Here is a 20,749-nt window from a genome sequence, read left to right as displayed (position 1 = left end):
ACCCAAGTATTTCTATATGGGAAATAACCAAAAAATTAATTAATAGTTCAAATAAATTAGGACAAATGATAGAATCCAACACATATATTAAAAATGGTGTGTGTAGATACAGTAACATGAAGAGATGCCCACAATATTTTTTCTAATGAGAAAAGGAGATTAGAGAAAATAATCAATATAATGGTTCCATGTGTGTGTGTGTGAGCACATGCATGTGTGTGAGTGTGGGGGGGGGGTGACAAAAAGAGAGGTCTATAGAAGGAAGTATTAACATTGGTTATGTCTGGATTATTATATTTCTGGAGACATTTGCAGTCCTTTTCATATTTTTCTGGATTGCTGGATGTTTATTAATGTGCAAGTATCATTTTGTCAATAAAATGTATTTTTTAATTAAAAAAATATTTATAAAGAAGGGTAAGGGGCCCCAAATAGCCAAAGCCATCTTGAAAGAGAAAAAGTAGTAAGATTCATACTTCCTGATCTTAAAACTTAGTACAATGCTAGCTACAGTAATCAAAACAGGATGGTACTGGTACAAGGGAAGACATATAGACCAATGGAAACAAATTGAGAGTTCAGAAATCAACCCTCACGTTTACAGCCAGTTGATTTTTTATTTATTTTTAAATTTTTGTATTAGAGACTGTTTTAGTTTGCTAATGCTGCCTGAACGCAATATACCAGAAATGGATTGGCTTTTACAAAGGGGATTTATTAAATTACAAGTTTACAGTTCTAAGGCCATAAAAATGTCCAAATTAAGGCATCGACAAGAGGATACCTTCACTCAAGAAAGGCCAATCACATCTGTGGTTTCTCTATTAGCTGGGAAGGCACATGGCTGACATCTCCTGGTCCTTTGCTCCCAGATTGTGTTGCATTCAGCTTCTGATTCCAGTGACTTTCTATGTCCAAGCATCTCCAAACATCGGTGTCCAGGTGTCTGCTCTCCATATCAGCTCTCAGCTCTCTGTGTCAGCTCATATCAGCGAGATCATGAAGTATTTGTCTTTTTGTGTCTACCTTATTTCACTCCACAGGATGTCTTCAAGTTTCATCCATGTTGTCACATGCATCAGAACTTCGTTCCTTTTTGCAGCTGAATAATATTCTACCATATGTATATACCACATTTTGTTTATCCATTCATCAGTTGATGGATGCTTGAGTTGCCTCCCTCTTTTGGCAACTGTGAATAATGCTGCTATGAACATTGTTGTGCAAATATCTTTTCAAGTCCCTGCTTTAAATTCTTTGGGGTATATACCTAGTAGTGGGATGCCAGGTCATTAATACTTCTATACTTAGCTTCCTGAGGAACTGTAAAAATGTCTTCTATAATGCCTGCACTGTTTTATATTCCCACAACAAAGAATGAGGGTACCTATTTCTTCACATCCTCATCAACACTTATAGTTTTCTGCTTTTTAATAGTAGCCATTATACTGAGTGTAAAATGATATCTCATTGTGGTTTTAACTTGCATTTCCCTAATAGCTGGGGATGGTAAGCATCTTTTCATGTGTTTTTTAGCCATTAGTATATCCTCTTTTGACAATTGTCTATTCAGGTCTTTTGCCCATTTTTTAATTGGGCTGTTTACCCTTTTACTGTTGAGTTGTAGCATTTCTTTATATATTCTGGGTATCAAACCCTTATCCGAGATATCGTTTCCAACTACTCTCTCCCATTGAGTAGGTTGTCGTTTTGCTTTTGTGACAAACTTTTTTTTATATAATTTTTTATTAATTAAAAAAATTAACAAGAAAGAAATGCAAACATCCTTAATATATGCTCATTCCGTTCTCCATATATAATCAGTAATTCACAATATCATCACATAGTTGCATATTCATCATCACGATCATTTCTTAGAACATTTGCATCAATTCAGAAAAAGAAATAAAAAGACAACAGAAAAAGAAAAAAAAATTTTACATACCATACCCCTTACCCCTCCCTTTCATTGATCACTAGCATTTCAAACTGGATTTATTTTAACATTTGTTCCCCCTATTATTTATTTTTATTCCATATGTTCTATTCGTCTGTTGACAAGGTAGATAAAAGGAGCATCAGACACAAGGTTTTCACAATCACACAGTCACACTGTGAAAGCTATATCAATACACAATCATCATCAAGAAACATGGCTATGACAAAGTTTTTTGATGCACAAAAAATTTTAATTTTGAGGAAGTCCCATTTAACCTTTTTGTTGTTGTTGTTGTTACTTGTGCTTTAGGTGTGAAGTCTTTGATCCATCTTGAGTCAGCTTTTGCATACGGTGTGATATAGGGGTCCTCTTTCATTCTTTTGCATATGTATAACCAATTCTTATAGCACTGTTGAGGAGACAATTCTTCCCCAATTGAGTAGAACTGGGAACCTTGTCAAAAATCAATTGAGACTTCCGGAGAAGATGGCGGCTTAGTAAGACGCGCGGGTCTTAGTTCCTCCTCCAGAAAAGCAACTAAAGAAACAGAAACAATACGAAACAGCTCCCAGAGTCACGACAGAGACCAAAAAGACAGCGTACCCCATTCTGGAATAGCTGAACGGGCAGGGAGAATCTGCTGCGGTGAGATACCCGAGGGGCGCGCGTTTTCCCGGCTGGGGTGGCTGGCGACTGGGGTCACCTCCACGCACATGGCTCCCTGGTCTGACTGGGAACGTTGGATAGCGGGGCCCTCCCGTCACGCTTGGTGTTTCGGGCCAGCTGGGCAATTAGGACCGGCACTCTCCCAAGCCGCGGCGGCCAGCGACCCCCGCCTCCAGGCACGGTTTCCCGGGCCGACTGCCGTGCAGACAGACGAGCGCCACGAGCGCCACCTACTGGGCAGGAAAAGAAAAACAGAGCCCAGAGATTTCACAGAAAAACCTTTCAACCAGCTGGGTCCCACACCCAGGGAAATCTGATCAAATGCCCAGACACTAGCAGAAAATAATGGATGACGCTCGGAAAATTGAAGATATGGCCCAGTCAAAGGAACAAACCAATAGTTCAAATGAGATACAGGAGCTGAGACAACTAATGCTGAATATACGAACAGAAATGGAAAAACTCTTCAAAAACCAAATCAATAAATTGAGGGAGGACATGAAGAAGACATGGGCTGAACAAAAAGAAGAAATAGAAAATCTGAAAAAACAAATCACAGAACTTATGGGAGTGAAGGACAAAGAAGAAAAAATGGAAAAAAACAATGGATACCTACAATGGTAGATCTAAAGAGACAGAAGCTACAATTAGTGAACTGGAGGATGGAACATCTGAATTCCAAAAAGAAACAGAAACTATAGGGAAAAGAATGGAAAAACTTGAGCAGGGGATCAGGGAACTGAATGACAATATGAAGCGCACAAATATACGTGTTGTGGGTGTCCCAGAAGGAGAAGAGAAGGGAAAAGGAGGAGAAAAACTAATGGAAGAAATTATCACTGAAAATTTCCCAACTCTTATGAAAGACCTAAATTTGCAGATCCAAGAAGTGCAGCGCACCCCAAAGAGAATAGACCCAAATAGGCGTTCTCCAAGACACTTACTAGTTAGAATGTCAGAGGTCAAAGAGAAAGAGAGGATCTTGAAAGCAGCAAGAGAAAAACAATCTGTCACATACAAGGGAAACCCAATAAGACTATGTGTAGATTTCTCAGCAGAAACCATGGAAGCTAGAAGACAGTGGGATGATATATTTAAATTACTAAAAGAGAAAAACTGCCAACCAAGACTCCTATATCCAGCAAAATTGTCCTTCAAAAATGAAGGAGAAATTAAAACATTTATAGACAAAAAGTCACTGAGAGAATTTGTGACCAAGAGACCAGCTCTGCAAGAAATACTAAAGGGAGCACTAGAGTCAGATACGAAAAGACAGAAGAGAGAGGTATGGAGTAAAGTGTAGAAAGAAGGAAAATCAGATATGATATATATAATACAAAAGGCAAAATGGTAGAGGAAAATATTATCCAAACAGTAATAATACTAAAAGTTAATGGACTGAATTTCCCAATCAAAAGACATAGAATGGCAGAATGGATTACGACCCAGCAATAACCACTGCTAGGTATCTACTCAAAGGACTTAAGGGCAAAGACACAGACGGACATTTGCACACCAGTGTTTATAGCAGCATTATCTACAATTGCAAAGAGATGGAAACAGCCAAAATGTTCATTAACAGACGAGTGGCTAAACAAACTGTGGCGTATACCTACGATGGAATATTATGCAGCTTTAAGACAGACTAAACTTATGAAGCATGTAATAACATGGATGGACCTAGAGAACATTATGCTGAGTGAGTCTAGCCCAAAACTAAAGGACAAATACTGTAAGGTCCCACTGATGTGAACCGACATTCGAGAATCAGCTTGGAATATATCATTGGTAACAGAGACCAGCAGGAGTTAGAAACAGGGTAAGATAATGGGTAATTGGAGCTGAAGGGATACAGACTGTGCAACAGGACTAGATACAAAAACTCAAAAATGGACAGCACAATAATACCTAAGTGTAATGTAACTAGGTTGGAACACTGAATGAAGCTGCACCTGAAATATGGTTTTTTGTTTGTTTGTTTGTGTGTTTGTATCTTTTGTTTTTGTTTTTTTTCTTTTTCCTTTTTATATATATATATATTATTAGTATTATTATTTTAATTCTCTTCTCTATATTAACATTCTATATCTTTTTCTGCTGTTTTGCTAGTTCTTTTCCTAAATCGATGCAAATGTACTAAGAAATGATGATCATACATCTATGTGATCATACTAAGAATTACTGAGTGCATTTGTAGAATGGAATGATTTCTAAATGTTGTGTTAATTTCTTTTCTTTTTTTTGATTAGTAAAAAAATTTAAAAAAAAAAAATCAATTGACCATAGATCTGAGTGTCTATTTCTGAACTCTTAATTTGATTCCATTGGTCAATGTATCTATTCTTGTGCCAATACAATGCTGTTTTGACCATGGCAGCTATGTAATATTCTTTAAAGTCAGAAAGTGTGAGACTTCCAACATCATTCTTCCTTTAGAAGATGTTTTTGGCTATTCAGAGCCCCTTACTTTCCAAATCGATTTGATAAAAATTGGCTTTTCCATTTCTGGAAAGTAGGCTGTTGGAATTTTGATTGGGATTGTGCTGAATCTGTAAATCATTTTGAGTGGAACTGATATTTTAATGATATTTAGTCTTTTAGTCCATGAACACAAACTATCCCTCCACATACTTAGGTCTTCTTTGATTAATTTAAGCAATGTTTTGTAGTTTTCTGTGTACGAGTCCTTTACATCCTAGGTTAAATATATTCCTAGATATTTGATTCTTATATTGCTATTGTAAATGGAATTTTTTTCTTGATTTTGTCCTCAGATTGTTCATTACTGATCTATAAAAAATCAGTCCTGATTTTTGCATGTTGATCTAGAACCCTACCACTTTGCTGAATTCAGTTTTTAGCTCTTTGTGTAGATTTTCAGGACTTTCTATATATAAGATCATGTCATATGCAAATAGTAAAAGATTTTCTTCTTCTTTTCCAATTTGGATGCCTTTTGTTTCTTTTTCTGCCTAATTACTCTAGCTATAAATTCCAGTATAATGTTGAATAGCAGTGGTGACTGTGTGCATCCTTGTTTCTTTCCAGAATTTAGGCAGAGTCCAGTCCTTCACCATTTACAAGGAAAGAGTCCAGTCCTTCACTATTGAGAATAACAGTAGCTGTGGGTTTTTCATATATGCTCTTTATCATCCATTCCTATTTTTGAAGTGTTTTTATCAAGAAAGGATGCTGGATTTTGTCAAATGCCTTTTCTGCATCAGATGAGAGCATATGTCTTCTATAAAATTTCATTTTATTAATCTTGTGTATTTTCTTATCTTGATCCACTCTTGCATACCTGTGATAAAATATACTTGATCATGGTGTATAATTCCTTTAATGTGGTGTTGGATTTGATTTTCAAATAATTTATAGAGGACCTTTACTTCTGTATTCACAGCAGAAATTGGTCTGTAATTTTCTTTTCTTATAATACTTTTACCTGGCTTTGGTATTAGAGTGATATTGACATAGAATGAGTTAGGTGGTGTTCCATCCTCTTCAATTCTGGGGGACAGTTTGAGCATGATTGTTCTTAATTTTTCCTGGAATGATTGGTAGAATTCCCCTGTGAAGCCATCTGGTCCTGTGCTTTTCTTTGTTGGGAGGTTTTTGATGACTGATTCAATCTCTTTACTTGTAATTGTTCTACTGAAGTCTTCTATTTCTCTTACAGTCAGTATAGGTTATTTGTTGGTTTCTAGCAATCTGTCCATTTCATCTAGGGTGTCTACTTTGTTGACAGTCAATTGTTCATAGTATCCTCTTATGATTCTTTTTTTTTTTGTGGCATCACTAGTAATGTCCACCCTTTTATTTCTGTTTTTATTTGTGTCTTCTCTCTTTTTGTTTAGTCAGTCTACCTAAGGGTTTGTCAATTTTATTGGTCTTTTCAAAGAAACAACTTTTGGTTTTGTTAATTCTATTTTTTCAAAGTCCCAATTCCATTTATTTCTGCTCTAATTCTTTTTATTTGTTTCCTTCTGCTTGCTTTGGGATTTGCTGTTCTTTTCTAGTTCCTCCAGATGTGCAGTGAGGTCTTTGACTTTTAGCTCTTTCTTCTTTTTTACTGTAAACATTAGGGCTATAAATTTTCCCCTCAGCTCTGCCTTTGCTACATTCCCATGCTGTTGTTTTAGTTTGTTAAAGCTGCCAGAATGCAATATACAAGAAATGGAATGGCTTTTAAAAAGAGAATTTATTAAGTTGCAAGTTTCAGTTTGAAGGCTATAGAAATGTCCAAACTAAGGCATCCAGGCAAAGATACTTTGACTCAAGAAAGGCTGATGGGTCCAGAACACCTCTGTTAGCTGGGAAGGCATGTGGCTGGCATTGGCTGGATCTTTGGCTTCTGGTTTCAAATAGCTTCCCCATGGGGGATTTACTTTCTGTATCTCCAAATGTCTAGATCTTATGTTGGCTCTGTCAGCTGTTGGCTCTGAAGCTTTTTCCAAAATGGTACCTTCTTAAAGAACTCCAGCAGGTGGATCAAAACCACCTTGAATGGGCAGAGATACATCTCTATGGAACCCCCTAATCAAAAGGTTCCAACTACAATTGGGAGGGTCACATATCCTTGGAAACAACTTAATCAAAAAGATCTCTCTCTGCAATACTGAATCAGGATGAAATAATATGGCTTTTTCTAGATACACAACAGTTTCAAACAGGCACAGTTGTGCTCTCATTTTCACTGTCTCAAGATACTCACTGATTTTCCTTGCAGTTTCTCCTTAACCCACTGATTCACAGTTTGTTATTTAATTTCCATATGTTTGTGGGTTTTTCATTCCTCTGCCTGTTAATTGATTTCCAGCTTCATTCCACTAGTGTCAGAGAAAGTCTTTTGTATAATTTCAAACTTTTTAAATTTATTGAGACTTATTTTGTGACCCAACATGTGGTTAATCTTGGAGAATGATCCATGAACATCTGGGGAGAATGTATATCCTGCTGTTTTGGGGTGCAATAGTCTATATATGTCTGTTAGATCATGTTCATTTGTCATATTATTCAAGTTCTCTGTTTCCTTACTGATATTCTGTCTATGTATGTGTTCTATCTTTTGATGGGAGTGGTGTATTGAATTCTCCAAACATTTTTGTAGAAGTGTCTATTTCTCCCTTCAGTTTTGCCGGTGTTTACCTCACTATTTTGGGGCACTGTGGTTAGGTACACAAATATTTATGATCGGTTATTTCTTCTTGGTGGATTGCCCCTATATTAATATATAGGGCCCTTCTTTGTCTCATATAACAATTTTTGACTTAAAGTATATTTTGTCCAATATTAGCATAGCAACCCCAGCTCTTTTTTTTTGTTACTATTTTCGTGGACTACATTTTTCCAACCTTACAATTTCAACGTATTTGTGTTTTGGGATCTAAAGTGAGTCTCTTGTTGTGCTGGTTTAAAAGGAAGTATGCCCCCTAGAAAAGCCAGGTTTTAATCAAAATCCCATTTCATAAAGGTATAATAATCCCTACTCAATACTGTATGTTTAAAACTATAATCAGATCATCTCCTGGGTGATGTGATTTAGTGAAGAGTGGTTGTTAAAAGGTAATGACATGTCTCCACCCATTTGGGAGGGTCTTGACTGGTTTATTGGAGTCCTATAAAAGAGGAAACATTTTGGAGAAAGGGAGATTCAGAGAGAGCTGAGAATGCTGCAGCAACATGAAACAGAGAGTCCACTAGCCAGAGATCTCTGGAGATGAAGAAGGAAAATGCCTCCTGGGGAGCTTCATGAAACTGGAAGCCAGTAGAGAAAGCTAGCAGATGACGCCGTGTCTACCATGTGCCTTTCCAGCTGAGAGAGAAGCCCTGAACTTCATCAGCCTTCTTGAACCAAGGTATCTTTCCCTGGATGGATGCCTTAGATTGGACATTTCTATAGACTTGTGTATTAGTTAGGGTTCTCTAGAGAAACAGAATCAACAGGGAACACTTGCAAATATAAAATTTATGAAAGTGTCTCACGTGACCGTAGGAATGCAGAGTCCAAAATCCACAGGGCAGGCTGCGAAGCCGATGACTCCAATGGATGGCCTGGATGAACTCCACAGGAGAGGCTCACCAGCCAAAGCAGGAATGGAACCTGTCTCCTCTGAGTCCTCCTTAAAAGGCTTCCTATGATTGCATTTAGCATCACTAATTGCAGAAGACACTCCCCTTTGGCTGATTACAAATGGAATCAGCTGTGGATGTAGCTGACGTGATCATGACCTAACCCTATGAAATGTCCTCATTGCAACAGACAGGCCAGCGCTTGCCCAATCAGATGAACAGGTACCACAACTTGGCCAAGTTGACACCTGTCCCTAACCATGACAACTTGTTTTAATTGGGACATTTTCTTGGCCTTAGAACTGTAAACTAACAATTTATTAAATTCCCCTTTTTAAAAGCCATTCTATTTCTGTTATATTGCATTCTGGCAGCTAGCAAACTAGAACACTTGTAAACAACATATGGGTGGATCATGCTTTTTTATCCAATCTGTCAACTGGTGTCTTTTGATTAGGGAGTTTTTTCTGTTAACATTTAGTGTTATTATTGTAAAGGCAGTACTAAGTTTTGCCATTTTGTCCTTTGGTTTTATATGTCATATCTTCTTTTTTAAATGTTTTTATTGTGAAATATAACATATATACAAAGAAGAGAAAGAAAGAGCAATAATTTTCAAAGTACATTTCAACAAATAGTTAACAGAACAAATTTCAGAGTTTGTTATGTATTACCATTTCACTATTTCAGTATTTCTTTCTAGCTGCTCCAAAACACTGGAGACTAGAAGAAATATCAATATAGTGATTCAGCAGTCATACTCATTTGTTAAACCTTATTTTCTCTGTTATAACTCCACCTTCTCCTTTAATCCTCCTCCCAATCTATAGGGAACTTTAAGCAATGCCCATTCTGACTTTCTCATGTTGAGAAGGGGTGTTGATAGTAAAGAATAGAGGGATGTAATTCATTGATAATCTTGGAGAGGCCAGTCTCTCTGGATTTCAGGATTTATCTGGCCTAGGAACCCTCCAGGAATTACAGGTTCTAGGAAAGCAAACTTAGTGCATGAAACTTGTATAGAGTCTCAGTTTGAGTCCTAGGTGTTCTCAAGAGTTAATAGGAATGATGTTGGTTGGGTTTAGCAAACCATGGTAATTAGCACTATTTAACTGAAGCTTGCATAAGAGTAGCCTTCAGAACAGCTTCTTGATTCTATTTGATTTCTCTTAGCCACTGATGCCTTATTTTATTACACTTCTTTTTCACTCTTTTGGTCAGGAAGACTTGACAATCCCACAGTGCCAGGGCCAGACTCATCCCCAGGAGCCATGCCCCACGTTGTCAGGGAAACTTTCATCCCTGAATGTCATGCCCCATGTAGGGGGGAGGGTGTGTGTATATATATATATATATCATGTCTTTCTCTCTCTCTCTTCCTTTGTGGCAACCTGCTTTTCTGTATAGTTGATTTTCTGTGATGTACCTGACTGATCCTTTTCTCATTTCTGTTTCTGTTTTGTTTTTTGTTCTTTTTTTTTTTTTTTTTTGAGAAAAGTACAAGACTTCATTGAAAGACATTTGAAAGTCCTAAAGAAATGGAAAGCTATACCATGTTCACAGACTGGAAGACTCAGTATTGTAAAGATGACTTGGCTTCCCCAAATTAATCTATAAATCCAATAAAAATTCAACAGAGATTTTGTTTCTTTATTTGTTTGTTTAATATAGGGCTTGTCAGTCTAATTCTAGAAGTTTCATGAAGGAGCACATGGATAAGAAGAGTCAACATACTCTCAAGGAAGAAAAGTTTGGTGTGATGTTGGGGGTAGAGGTGGGATTTGCCCTCTGAGAAATAAGGACCTTGTTCTAATGCTTATTAATCAAGAGTAATCAGGAGCGTTTAATACTGGCCCAAGGTTTGTCGGATTGATCAATGTATCAGAACAGGGCCCAACAATAGACCCACCCCCCACACATAGAAACTTGGTTTATGAAAGAGTCAGAGTTACAGATTAGAACGGAAAGGATGAACTTTTCAGTAAATGGTTCTGAGGCAACTACTTCCCATATGGAAAAAGTATTAAGCAGGATTTCTGCCTCACATTTTTCACAAAATTCAGTTGAGGGCTAACTAGGGACAAATGTGAAAAGCAAAACTGTAAAATGTTTACAAGGCAATATTGGAGACTATCTTAATGACATCCAGTAGGAAATGATTCCATCCCCCTGTCCAAGCCAACTTGTATCCAGCTTTCTAAGATACTTTCCAAAAGCAGTCATGTCACTTCCAGCAGGGCATAGACAACAATTAACAATATTTTACAACTTCCAAACTCCCTTTCCCAAAAAGTCACTGTAAAACTTAACAAAGTCTTCTTTTGCAGCTTTCAACAGGAAAACTTTTTAACCTGGGTGGATATTTTACATGAAGCATGCAGTTTAAGAGGTATTTATACGCCAACTCTGATATGGAGGAAATGAACTAAAAAGCAGGATCCTCAGTGGGGCATTCCACAAACTAAAAACAGAAACCTTGGCTCTTTTGAATGACATGATCTTGATGTCACCACCAGAAGTCTGAACTACCTGAGTTTTGGGACTTAACACAGTTGCTTTTAGGGGTACAAGGGCCATCTCAACACACTTGTCTCAAGTCTATGCTGATAGCAATAGGGAAGGAGAAGCACACATGAAGTTTTGCTTCTCCGCATGACAAGGCTTCTGTGTTAAAATGTCAGAGAATTTTTCCTGGGTACCAAGGGCAATCTTCGAAATCCAAGATGGAAAATCCTACTTTCCCCATTTCAGTCTGTCTTCTGAGATACATTCTATTAATGGTATTTGGCCTTTCTACAAAAGACAACATTGAAACATTGTGTGCTAACAACATAACAAAAAGATAAACCAAATTTCTACATTTTTATAAAACTTGACTTTAAAAAAACCACAGTATTTCAAACAGTAGAGTCACTAGAAGTACAAAGCTATCAAAAATGTACACATCACTTGGCATCTCCAGGGCTTTCTGCTTTCTGTGTCTGGACTGTGGAGGCATCTCTTTTTGGGGCAGGGTTGTTCCTATCCTTGCCAGCATCTGCTTTTCCCTTTCTCCTTTGGGGCAGCATCTCTCCCTTCTTTGCTGGGGCCTTTGTAGGCCTGGGCTTTGACCGTGGAGGGGCACGGTGAGCAGACAACTGTGCTGATCTCTTCTGCAGTTCATCCTTATCTCCTTTTGCCTTTCTCTTAGGCATGATGGCAACAATGCTTGACAGGTGTTTGTTAGTCCAGATAGTGCTTCCAACTCCCTCAGGCTGCTCTTTAAGACGTTGATGAGGAGACCAGGCAGCTGACTCTCCAGATATCCATGTTCCGTGGCCACCCCAGGGGATTGCCAGCTGCAGACCTGGTCGCGGGGCACCCTTGGCCTGAATGGGGGCCAGAGCTGAGACCCACAAGGCGGGAACCTCTGCATATTTTTTAAATACTTTATTTGTGGTTACCCTGGGATTTATATTACAGAACCTACAGCTATAATCTACTAATTTGAAGAGATGCCAACTTTGCTTCAGTAGCATACATTTTCTCAGTGGCCATATTCCTCTGTTTATCTTCTTTATATTGCTTTTGTCCTACTTTACCTTTTTATATTTTGCATTATCCAGTATCAGAAAATGTGTATATTTTCTCATTCAATTGTATTCTGACTCTTATAAGAATTAACAAATAGAGTTATAGATTGAGGATGCAGTATTATTGAGTTTTGAATTGACCCTTTTAGTTACCCCTTAATTATAAGCTTCATTTCTTCACACTACTCCAAGTCACTCTCTGCTGTCTTTTCCTTTCAACCTGCAGAATTCCCTTTAGTAATTCTTGTAGGGCAGATCTGTTGTTGACAAACACGTCCAGTTTCTGCTTAGCTGTGAATATTTTAAATTCTCCCTCATTTTTGTGTTTTAGTACCTTAAGTATATCATATTCCTGCCTTCTCACCTCCATGGTTTCTGATCAGAAATAAGCAATTAGTCTCATTGAGGATCCCTTGTATGTGATGAAGTGCTTTTTTCTTGCTGCTTTCAGAATTCTCTTTACTTTTGGAATTTGACATTATGGTTAGTATGTGTCTCCTACTGTCTACTAGGATTTATTCTGTGTGGAGTACACTACACTTCTTGGACATGTATATTTATGTCTTTCATAGAGTTGGGAAAGTTTCAGCCATCATGTCTATTATGTTCCTTTCCTTTTTCTGGGACAACCATGACCTACATGTTTGAGTCCTTCACGATATCACTCATATCCCTGAGACACTGCTCAAATTTTCTAATCTTTTCTCTGTTTTTATGACTGTATGGTTTCAATTTTCCTGCCTTCTAGTCTGCTGATTCTTTCTTCTGCCTATGCAAGTATGCTATTATATGCCTTTAGTATATTTTTAATCTCTACTATTAAACCTTTTAGACCCATAATATGTTACGTTTCTTTTGTACTTTCAAATTCTTTCTACTCACATTTTGTCTTCTTGTCCTTCATCTCTTTATGCATATTTTCCTCCACCTTCTTGAATTGATTTAGGAGATCTGCTTTTGAACATCTTTAATAAGCTGTTCAAAATTCCATGTCTTCCTGAAGTTTTAATTTGTTCCCTTGACTAAGTCATATCTTCCTACTTCTTAGTATGATTTGTAATGTTTTTTGCTGATGTCTAGGCAACTGATAATCTTGATGAGTGAATGCCAAAGGTCAACTTTTCTCTCTAGTCTAGAGACTGACTTTGCTTTAAGGCTCTTCTTTGACATTTAGTCTAGATTATTCTGGACCTTTAGAATAGCCCATGTTTAACTGATCAGATTTTTTTCTGCTCTTCATCTGACTCTTGCCCTGGATATACAGTACAATTTTTAAGATTTCACTTTTTGTGTAATTGTGTCACCTCTAGGAGGACATTTCCTTTCCTCTAAGAATCTTCTCTAGGAATCTTGATCTACTCTATTTGCAGAATTTTCTCCCCAACTCCTGTGTTTTGTTTCAATTCTCTCCCTCACTCTGTCCCTTTTCCTTACATTTTTCAGTTCTGGGACCCCTCCATCTTACAGCTCTTCATATAACCCCTCCCCCATTTTTCTTTCTCTGTGAGACTATTCTGTCTCTGGTTTCTTCCCTTTAAGGGTATCTCATCCTAGGAAGCCAGATGGGATTAATCCAGAAAGGTGAGTCACTCCAGAAAAGTCCATGCTTAGGTGGTTCAGCCAACAGCACTGGACTGAGTGATCACACCCTTTGCCAGCCATGGTCTCCTTCTCTTCCCACCCCCATCGGGGGTGCCTTTTGTATGCAGCACTCCTCAGCAGCTATGTTCCACCTGGATTTCTTTGGATGTGGGCCTGCGTGCCTGGATATGTGTGGTGTTCCAGCTTGCTGCTGTGAGTGCCTCTGTAGTCGTGTTCCCAGTGGGAGGTGGCAGGGATCCAGGCCACTGCCTCTGAGTAGCTCCCAAGCTGTACAGACTCGAGTGAGGGGGGGGAAAGAGGACCAGCAATTGGGGACAGCAGTTTCCTACCCGATATTTTTCTTTTCCTTTGATTCAGCATTTGTGGAATCCTTCCCCAGTCTCTATTGTCCTCCAGAGTCTTAAGCAAGTGAGATTTGTCCGTACATTCACTGAATCTCTGGGGGTGGGGGTGGGGGAGTTCAGGAGATGTCTTATGGTACCATGTTGATGATGTCCTGTCCAAGTGGGTTTTAACAAGTGTTGCAACAAGGACCACTCAACTGGGAAAGAACAGTCTCTCTTCAACATGTGGTTCTAGGAAAACTGGAACTCCATAAGCCAAAAAAATAAAAGAGTATGGACTTCTACCTCACACAATATACCAAAATCAACTCGAAATGGTTCAAAGACCTAAATATAAGAGCCAAAACTACAAATCTCTTAGAAGAAAACATAGGGAAGTACCTTCAGGTCCTTGTGTTAGGCAATGTTTTCATAGACTTTACAAGCAACAAAAGAAAAAAGAAATAAATGCGAACTCATCAAAATTAAAAACTTTTGTGCATCAAAGGACTTTATCATGAAAGCAAAATGACAGCCTACACAATGGGAGAAACTATTTGGAAGCCACACATCTGATAAGGGTTTAATATCCAGAATATACAAAGAAATCCTTCAACTCAATAACAAAATGATAAGCAGTCCAATTAAAAAATGGGGGGTGCACGGGTAGTTCAGTGGTCGAATGCTTGCCTTCCATGTGGCAGACCCGGGTTCATCTCCCAGACTATGCAAACCACCCTCCCTAAAAAAAAATGGGCAAAAGATATGAAATCATATTACTCCAAAGAAAATATACAAATTGCTAAAAAGCACATGAAAAGATGCTCAACATCATTAACCATTAGAGAAACGAAAATCACAACCACAATGAGATACCATTTCACACCCACTGGAATGGCTACTATTAAAAAAAACTGAAAATTAAAAGTTTTGAAGGAATGTAGAAAAATAGGGACATCTGTGCTGGTTTGAAAGGATATATGCCCCCTAAGAAAAGCCATGTTTTGATATAAATCCCATTTCTTAAAGGTAGAATAATTCTAATTCAATACTGTATATATGAAACTGTAATGAGATCATCTCCCTGGTTGATGTGATTTAATCAAGAATGGTTGTTAAACTGGATTAGGGGATGACATGTCTCCACCCATTTGAGTGGGTCTTGATTAGTTTCTGAAGTCCTATAAAAGAGGAAACATTTTGGAGAGAGAGATTCAGAGAGAGCAGAGAATGCTGCAGCACTACGAAGCAGAGTCCACAAGCCAGTGACCTTTGGAGATGAAGAAGGAAAATGCCTTCCAAGGAGCTTCATGAAACAGGAAGCCAGGAGAGAAAGTAGCAGATGATGCTGTTTGCCATGTGCCCTTTCAGCCAAGAGAGAAACCGTGACTGTGTTCACCATGTGCCTTTCCAGATGAGAGAGGAACCCTGAACTTCATCGGCCTTCTTGAACCAAGGTATCTTTCCCTGGATGCCTTAGATTGGACATTTCTGTAGACTTGTTTTAATTGGGACATTTTCTCAGCCTTAGAACTGTAAACCAGCAACTCATTAAATTCTCCCTTTTAAAAGCCATTCCGTTTCTGGTATATTGCATTCCGGCAGCTAGCAAACTAGAACAACATCCATTATTTGCTGGTGGGAATGTAAAATGATGCAGCCGCTGTGGAAGAGTCTGGCGGCTCCTCAGAAAGTTAAGTATAGAATTACCATATGGCCTAGTCATCCCACTTCCAGGTACACACCTAAAATACTGAAAGCAGGGACTCAGATACTTGCACACTATGTTCATATCGGCATTATTCACAGTTACCAAAAGACGGAAGCAACCCAGGTCTCCATCAACCAATGAATGCATAAACAAAATATGATATATAAACACAATGGAATATTATCAGCTATAAAAAGGAACGAAGTTCTAATACATGTGAAAATATGGATGAACTCCGAAGATATGTTGAGTGAAATAAGCTAGACAACAAAGGACAAATATTGTATGTTTCCTCTGCTAAGAAATAATTAGAACAAGCAAACTCATAGAGTCCGAATCTTGATTTATGTTACCAGCAATGGGGTGGGGTTAGGGATTAAGGAGTTAAAACTAAAATGTAGAAATTTCTATTTTGGATGATGGAATCATTTTGGTAATGAATTATGGTGATGGTAGTGGAAGGTTGTCGATGTAATTAAGAGCACTGAATTATACATCTGAATGTAGTTAAAAGGGAAAATTTTAGGTTGCATATAAGTTACTAGAATAACATTTTTTTTAAATCCATGGAATTGCACAACACAAACAATGAACCCTAAGTTACACCATGGAGTATAGTTAATATTACAATTATGACAATGTGCTCTCATCAATTGTGACAAATACACCACACCAATGCAAGGTGTTAGAAATAGGTGGCATATTGGTATCCTGCATTTTATGCATGATTTTTCTGCAAACCTACAACTTCTCTAATAAAAAGAAAGTTAACTGTGCAAGATTTCAACCAGATAGATATAAAGGAACTCACTATGGGCAAATTCAAAAGAAGAAAAAAAATAAAAGATGATATACACATTCTCATAGTCTGCCATTGTAAATCACTTGCATACTATCTCTATAAAAATATAAAAAGAAATTTCAGAGCAGCATACTTAGAAAAGAGTCATTCTAAATCATTCACTTAGGACAGATAAACATGTAATGGCAGAAAATGCACTGATTAATAAAAATATCACTCATATTGCTTGATAAACAACAGTTTATCTACATCTCTCTTAGGAAAACAATACGGCACATAATCATGCTCCCTTTGTAGGTCTTAAATTAAAGCATTCTTGCAATGTGCAATCAGAAAAGAACTAAGACAAGGAAGACCTTGAGTGAGTCAGAGGTCATGAGAACATTTTCAGCATTCTCATGGAAATAACCACAATTAGGATCAAAGCAAGAAATGGAGAACAAATAGAATAAGTGAAAAAAGGTAAAACTAATGATTCTAAAATCCAGTGAGAACAGAAGGAAACATGGGAGAAGTTGATAACAATACTACCACCATCAATAACCAGCACATATTGATGTCTATATTTGTCTAGGCATTGTACTAAACGCTTACTACGGGTTAGCTCAGCTGTGAAAGGAGGTGAAGCCATAGGAGGTTTTGAGGTGGGGGAGCAGCAGGAAGGCGGAGACAACTAAAAATTTGGAAAAAGCTAAGGACGTATCTCACTTTACACTAAAAGAGTTTCAAGGGGGTCAAGGGAGAGGTTCACTTTAGGAGACTAACTCAGTAGATATTTACTAAACACTTCCCACGTGAAGGGCAGACCTCGTGAAGCAGGACAATAAAGCTGCATTGCTGAAGAACATTTGTTCCAAGGTTTGGTCAAGAACCTTGTTGCGTAGCATCTAAAATTCTCAGCTCCCTACCCTTCTGTCACCCTTTCCATTGCCCAATACCTTCCCTCTTTCCCCACTTATTCCCCCACAAACACAGCCCTGTCTGACATATTAGCCCAGAAGTATCCACCATTTATTCATGCAAATAATCTCAGGAAATGATATTTCCTTCATTACTTTTTTTTTTTTTTTTTTGCATGCCATATTTTATGAGCTTATTGTAGCTTAAAAAATATTCAGTACTAGTGGTCAAGGAAAGGGAGGGGTAAGGGGTATGGTATGTATGAGTTTTTTCTTTTTCTGGAGTGATGTAAATGTTCTGAGGAATGGTCATGGTGATGAATATACAACTATGTGATGGTACTGTGAGCCACTGCTTGCACACCAAGTATGGAATGTTCGTATTGTATGTTGATTGATTTTATTAATAATAATTTTTTTAAAAAATTCAGTATTCCACCCCAACTTTCCACCAATTCTCCAAATGCTGTCAGTCCAATCCCAGTACCAAGAGCTAATTTACAGTTTTCCTGAAGTGGGAACAGCGCCCTCCCCCTCCTCTCCAATGCTTGCTGCCCCCGGCAGTGTGACAGCTCCACCGGGTGCGTGAGAAGTGTTGCAGCCACAGCAAGGCTCAGACCTTTTCCTCAGCCTCACCAAGTGGAAGCCTGCAGTGCAGTGGGGCTGGGAAGTGCAGGTCTAGAGGGGTCCCTAGAGTGCGGTTGTCAGGGCTAGTGTAGGTGGAGATCTGTGAACTGTTCAGAGGCCCCCAGCAACGCTTGGGTTTATGGAAATGGCTGGCAGCAAAGATTAACTCCCTCATCCCAACACAAAGACACTCAGCTCAGCTAAATTCACCTCCCCTGCTGTGGGAGCGGTCCTTGTTGTATGTGGGCTTTGCCTGCTGTCCACTTGTCACTCCTGACTCAGCGGGCCTAGCTCCTGACAGCGAGGTTATGGTGGAGGCTGCACCCTGCAGCTGAGAACGGTTTTAAACCTTCTGGCTTCTCATTTGATGCTTTCTAGGACATCCAACTACCAAATGCCCAATTAAAAAATTTATTTTTTGAATTTGTTTCTTTTAAAATGACAAATTGGTTTTTTCCCCCCTCGACTAAACAGCATTCATCTGACACTGTGCATTGGAAGTTTTTCAAATTGCAATACTTGACTGTTTTTTTAAGGAGAATATAGTTCTCCAACATAAAGATGGCAGGAAAGGACTAAATAAATCGCCTCTATGTCTGATAGGCAGTGGGCTTCCCCTTCAGGCTGCCTCTGGTGCGCACCCTGGCTATCCCCAAAGCCACGAGGGACCCAGAACTGCTGCTCCCTCATTGGGACAGCAAGTGTGCTCCAGCTGAACACAGATGTGTCCATCACGCTTCAAAATACACCACCTCCATCCGGGTTCTAGGGACAGGAAGCCACTTCCTTCATTACTTTTAATGACAAAGCATTATCACTGTCATAATCACATTCTGTTTCCAGAATAGAAGAAACTATTTTCATTTTCCTGAAGTCATAAATGCATTGACAGGAGAAAGGGATGATGATGGCAAAGTATCTGTGCAGAAAGCAGGAGAAAAAGTCCCACCACCAGATCACCCCTTCCACTGAGAATCCCTCCCCAGGCCTGGGCTCCTGCCACTCCAGGGTACATGGTATGTTTTTCACTCCTCTGAGCCTTACCCCTGTGCCACTTGGTATTTGGCCTCTGCCTCTTTTAACATTTTATTCTCTTACATATATGACATTGTAAAGTTTTAAAACACAGTAGTTCCTCCAGTGTGTGTGCTGGGGTGGGGGTAGGGAGTTGGATAACAGTATTCTATAAGACCTCCCAGTAATTCTATTGTATAATTTTCTTGTGTGAGAACCACTTAATCAGATGGTCTAAGGGCCCTTCTGGCTCTAAGACAATGAATCTTGGAAGATTACATGCAACCATGAGATACTGTACTGCTGAGGAAGGCAGAGGATAGCATAAGGGCTGGAAATTTTTTTTAAAAAAAAAAAAGAAGTGGATACTGAAGCCAAAATGCATAGATCTAGATACAGCATTTACTAAATATGTGACCATGGACAAATTACCTAACCTCCCTCTTTGCCTATTTCCTCTTTGGTATATCTGCATATTACCTCACAGAGCAGCATAAGACTATTAAATCAGTTAGTACATCCTGAAACTTAGTATCGGGCAGCTGGAAAGTGCACAATAAATTTTAGCTCTTTTTTTTCACATGTTTCTGCCTGCCTGGAATGACCTGGTTCTCCCGCTGCTCCCTTGTCTAAGTGAAGAGCTGACATTTGTGCTTCACTGATTGGCTTAAGTGTCATCTACTCTGTGAAGTCTTCCTTGCCCCACTCCCCCACCCCCATCTTTTTGCCCACATTGTCCCTGCATTCATTTGTTTGGATCCTTGTATTTACCACCAAACTTCATACTTCTTGATAGCAGATTTCCTCCCCATTAAATCCTCAACCCCTAACACAGTGCCTGGCACATGCTGGCACTCAATAAATGTTTGCTGGATGGAAGAGAATGGATTTGAAAACAAAGATGACAAAGGCACGGAAAAGAATGGGGAATGAAGTTAAGACTTCCTGATACCTCTACAGGCTCTTATAGGCCCAAATATCCAAATCTGCTGTTAGCATCACTGCTCAATCAAAGGCAGTCTTAAGTAACTGGAAACCTGCACTGTTTCCCTTAATAATCCAAGCCTTATAAACGTTGATCAGAACTCACCCTACCTTCTTCCTTTAGCCTCCTCCCATGCCTGTCCTCACTATTCCAAACTACTGGAGATTCCTTAAATATGCCAGGCTTTTTCATGCCTCTAGATTTCCACATATGATGTTGCTGCTTTATGAAATACTCTCTTTTTTTCTGATTTTTCACTTGGTTAATTCTTTCTCATTCATCAAGGTCCAGATTAAATATCACCTCCTCTGGAAAACTTCCTAAGACCATTTCCCATGCCAAGCCTAAGCCGGATTCCCAACCCCGGTGCTTTACTGGCACCTTCTATCATAGAGTTTATCACATGGAATTATAACTGTGTCTTTATTTGCTTTTTTCTTCCACTAGACCAGTAAGAGTTTTAAGAACAGAGGCTGTGTATTACTAATTGTTATATCTGCAGCACCTTAACACAGTGCCTGGCATGAGATGGGCATT

At 38.7% G+C, this 20,749-nt stretch overlaps 2 protein-coding genes across 2 annotated transcripts in view; both read right to left on the bottom strand.

Annotated features, from left to right (window-relative positions):
- The window catches only part of SLC35G2 (solute carrier family 35 member G2), a 61,634-nt gene that overhangs the window by 19,740 nt on the left and 21,145 nt on the right, over nt 1-20,749 (bottom strand). The window lies entirely within an intron of this gene.
- On the bottom strand, nt 11,142-12,034 carry LOC143658075 (high mobility group nucleosome-binding domain-containing protein 4-like). The gene has a single exon (XM_077130419.1). The coding sequence runs from the start codon at nt 11,869-11,871 to the stop codon at nt 11,623-11,625; it is 249 nt and encodes an 82-aa protein (XP_076986534.1). The 5' UTR covers nt 11,872-12,034; the 3' UTR covers nt 11,142-11,622.

The sequence above is a fragment of the Tamandua tetradactyla genome, chromosome 15, assembly GCF_023851605.1.
Source record: "Tamandua tetradactyla isolate mTamTet1 chromosome 15, mTamTet1.pri, whole genome shotgun sequence".
Classification (NCBI taxonomy): domain Eukaryota; kingdom Metazoa; phylum Chordata; class Mammalia; order Pilosa; family Myrmecophagidae; genus Tamandua; species Tamandua tetradactyla.
Note: the sequence above shows the minus strand (reverse complement) of the source record. Positions and strands in the feature narration are given on the sequence as shown.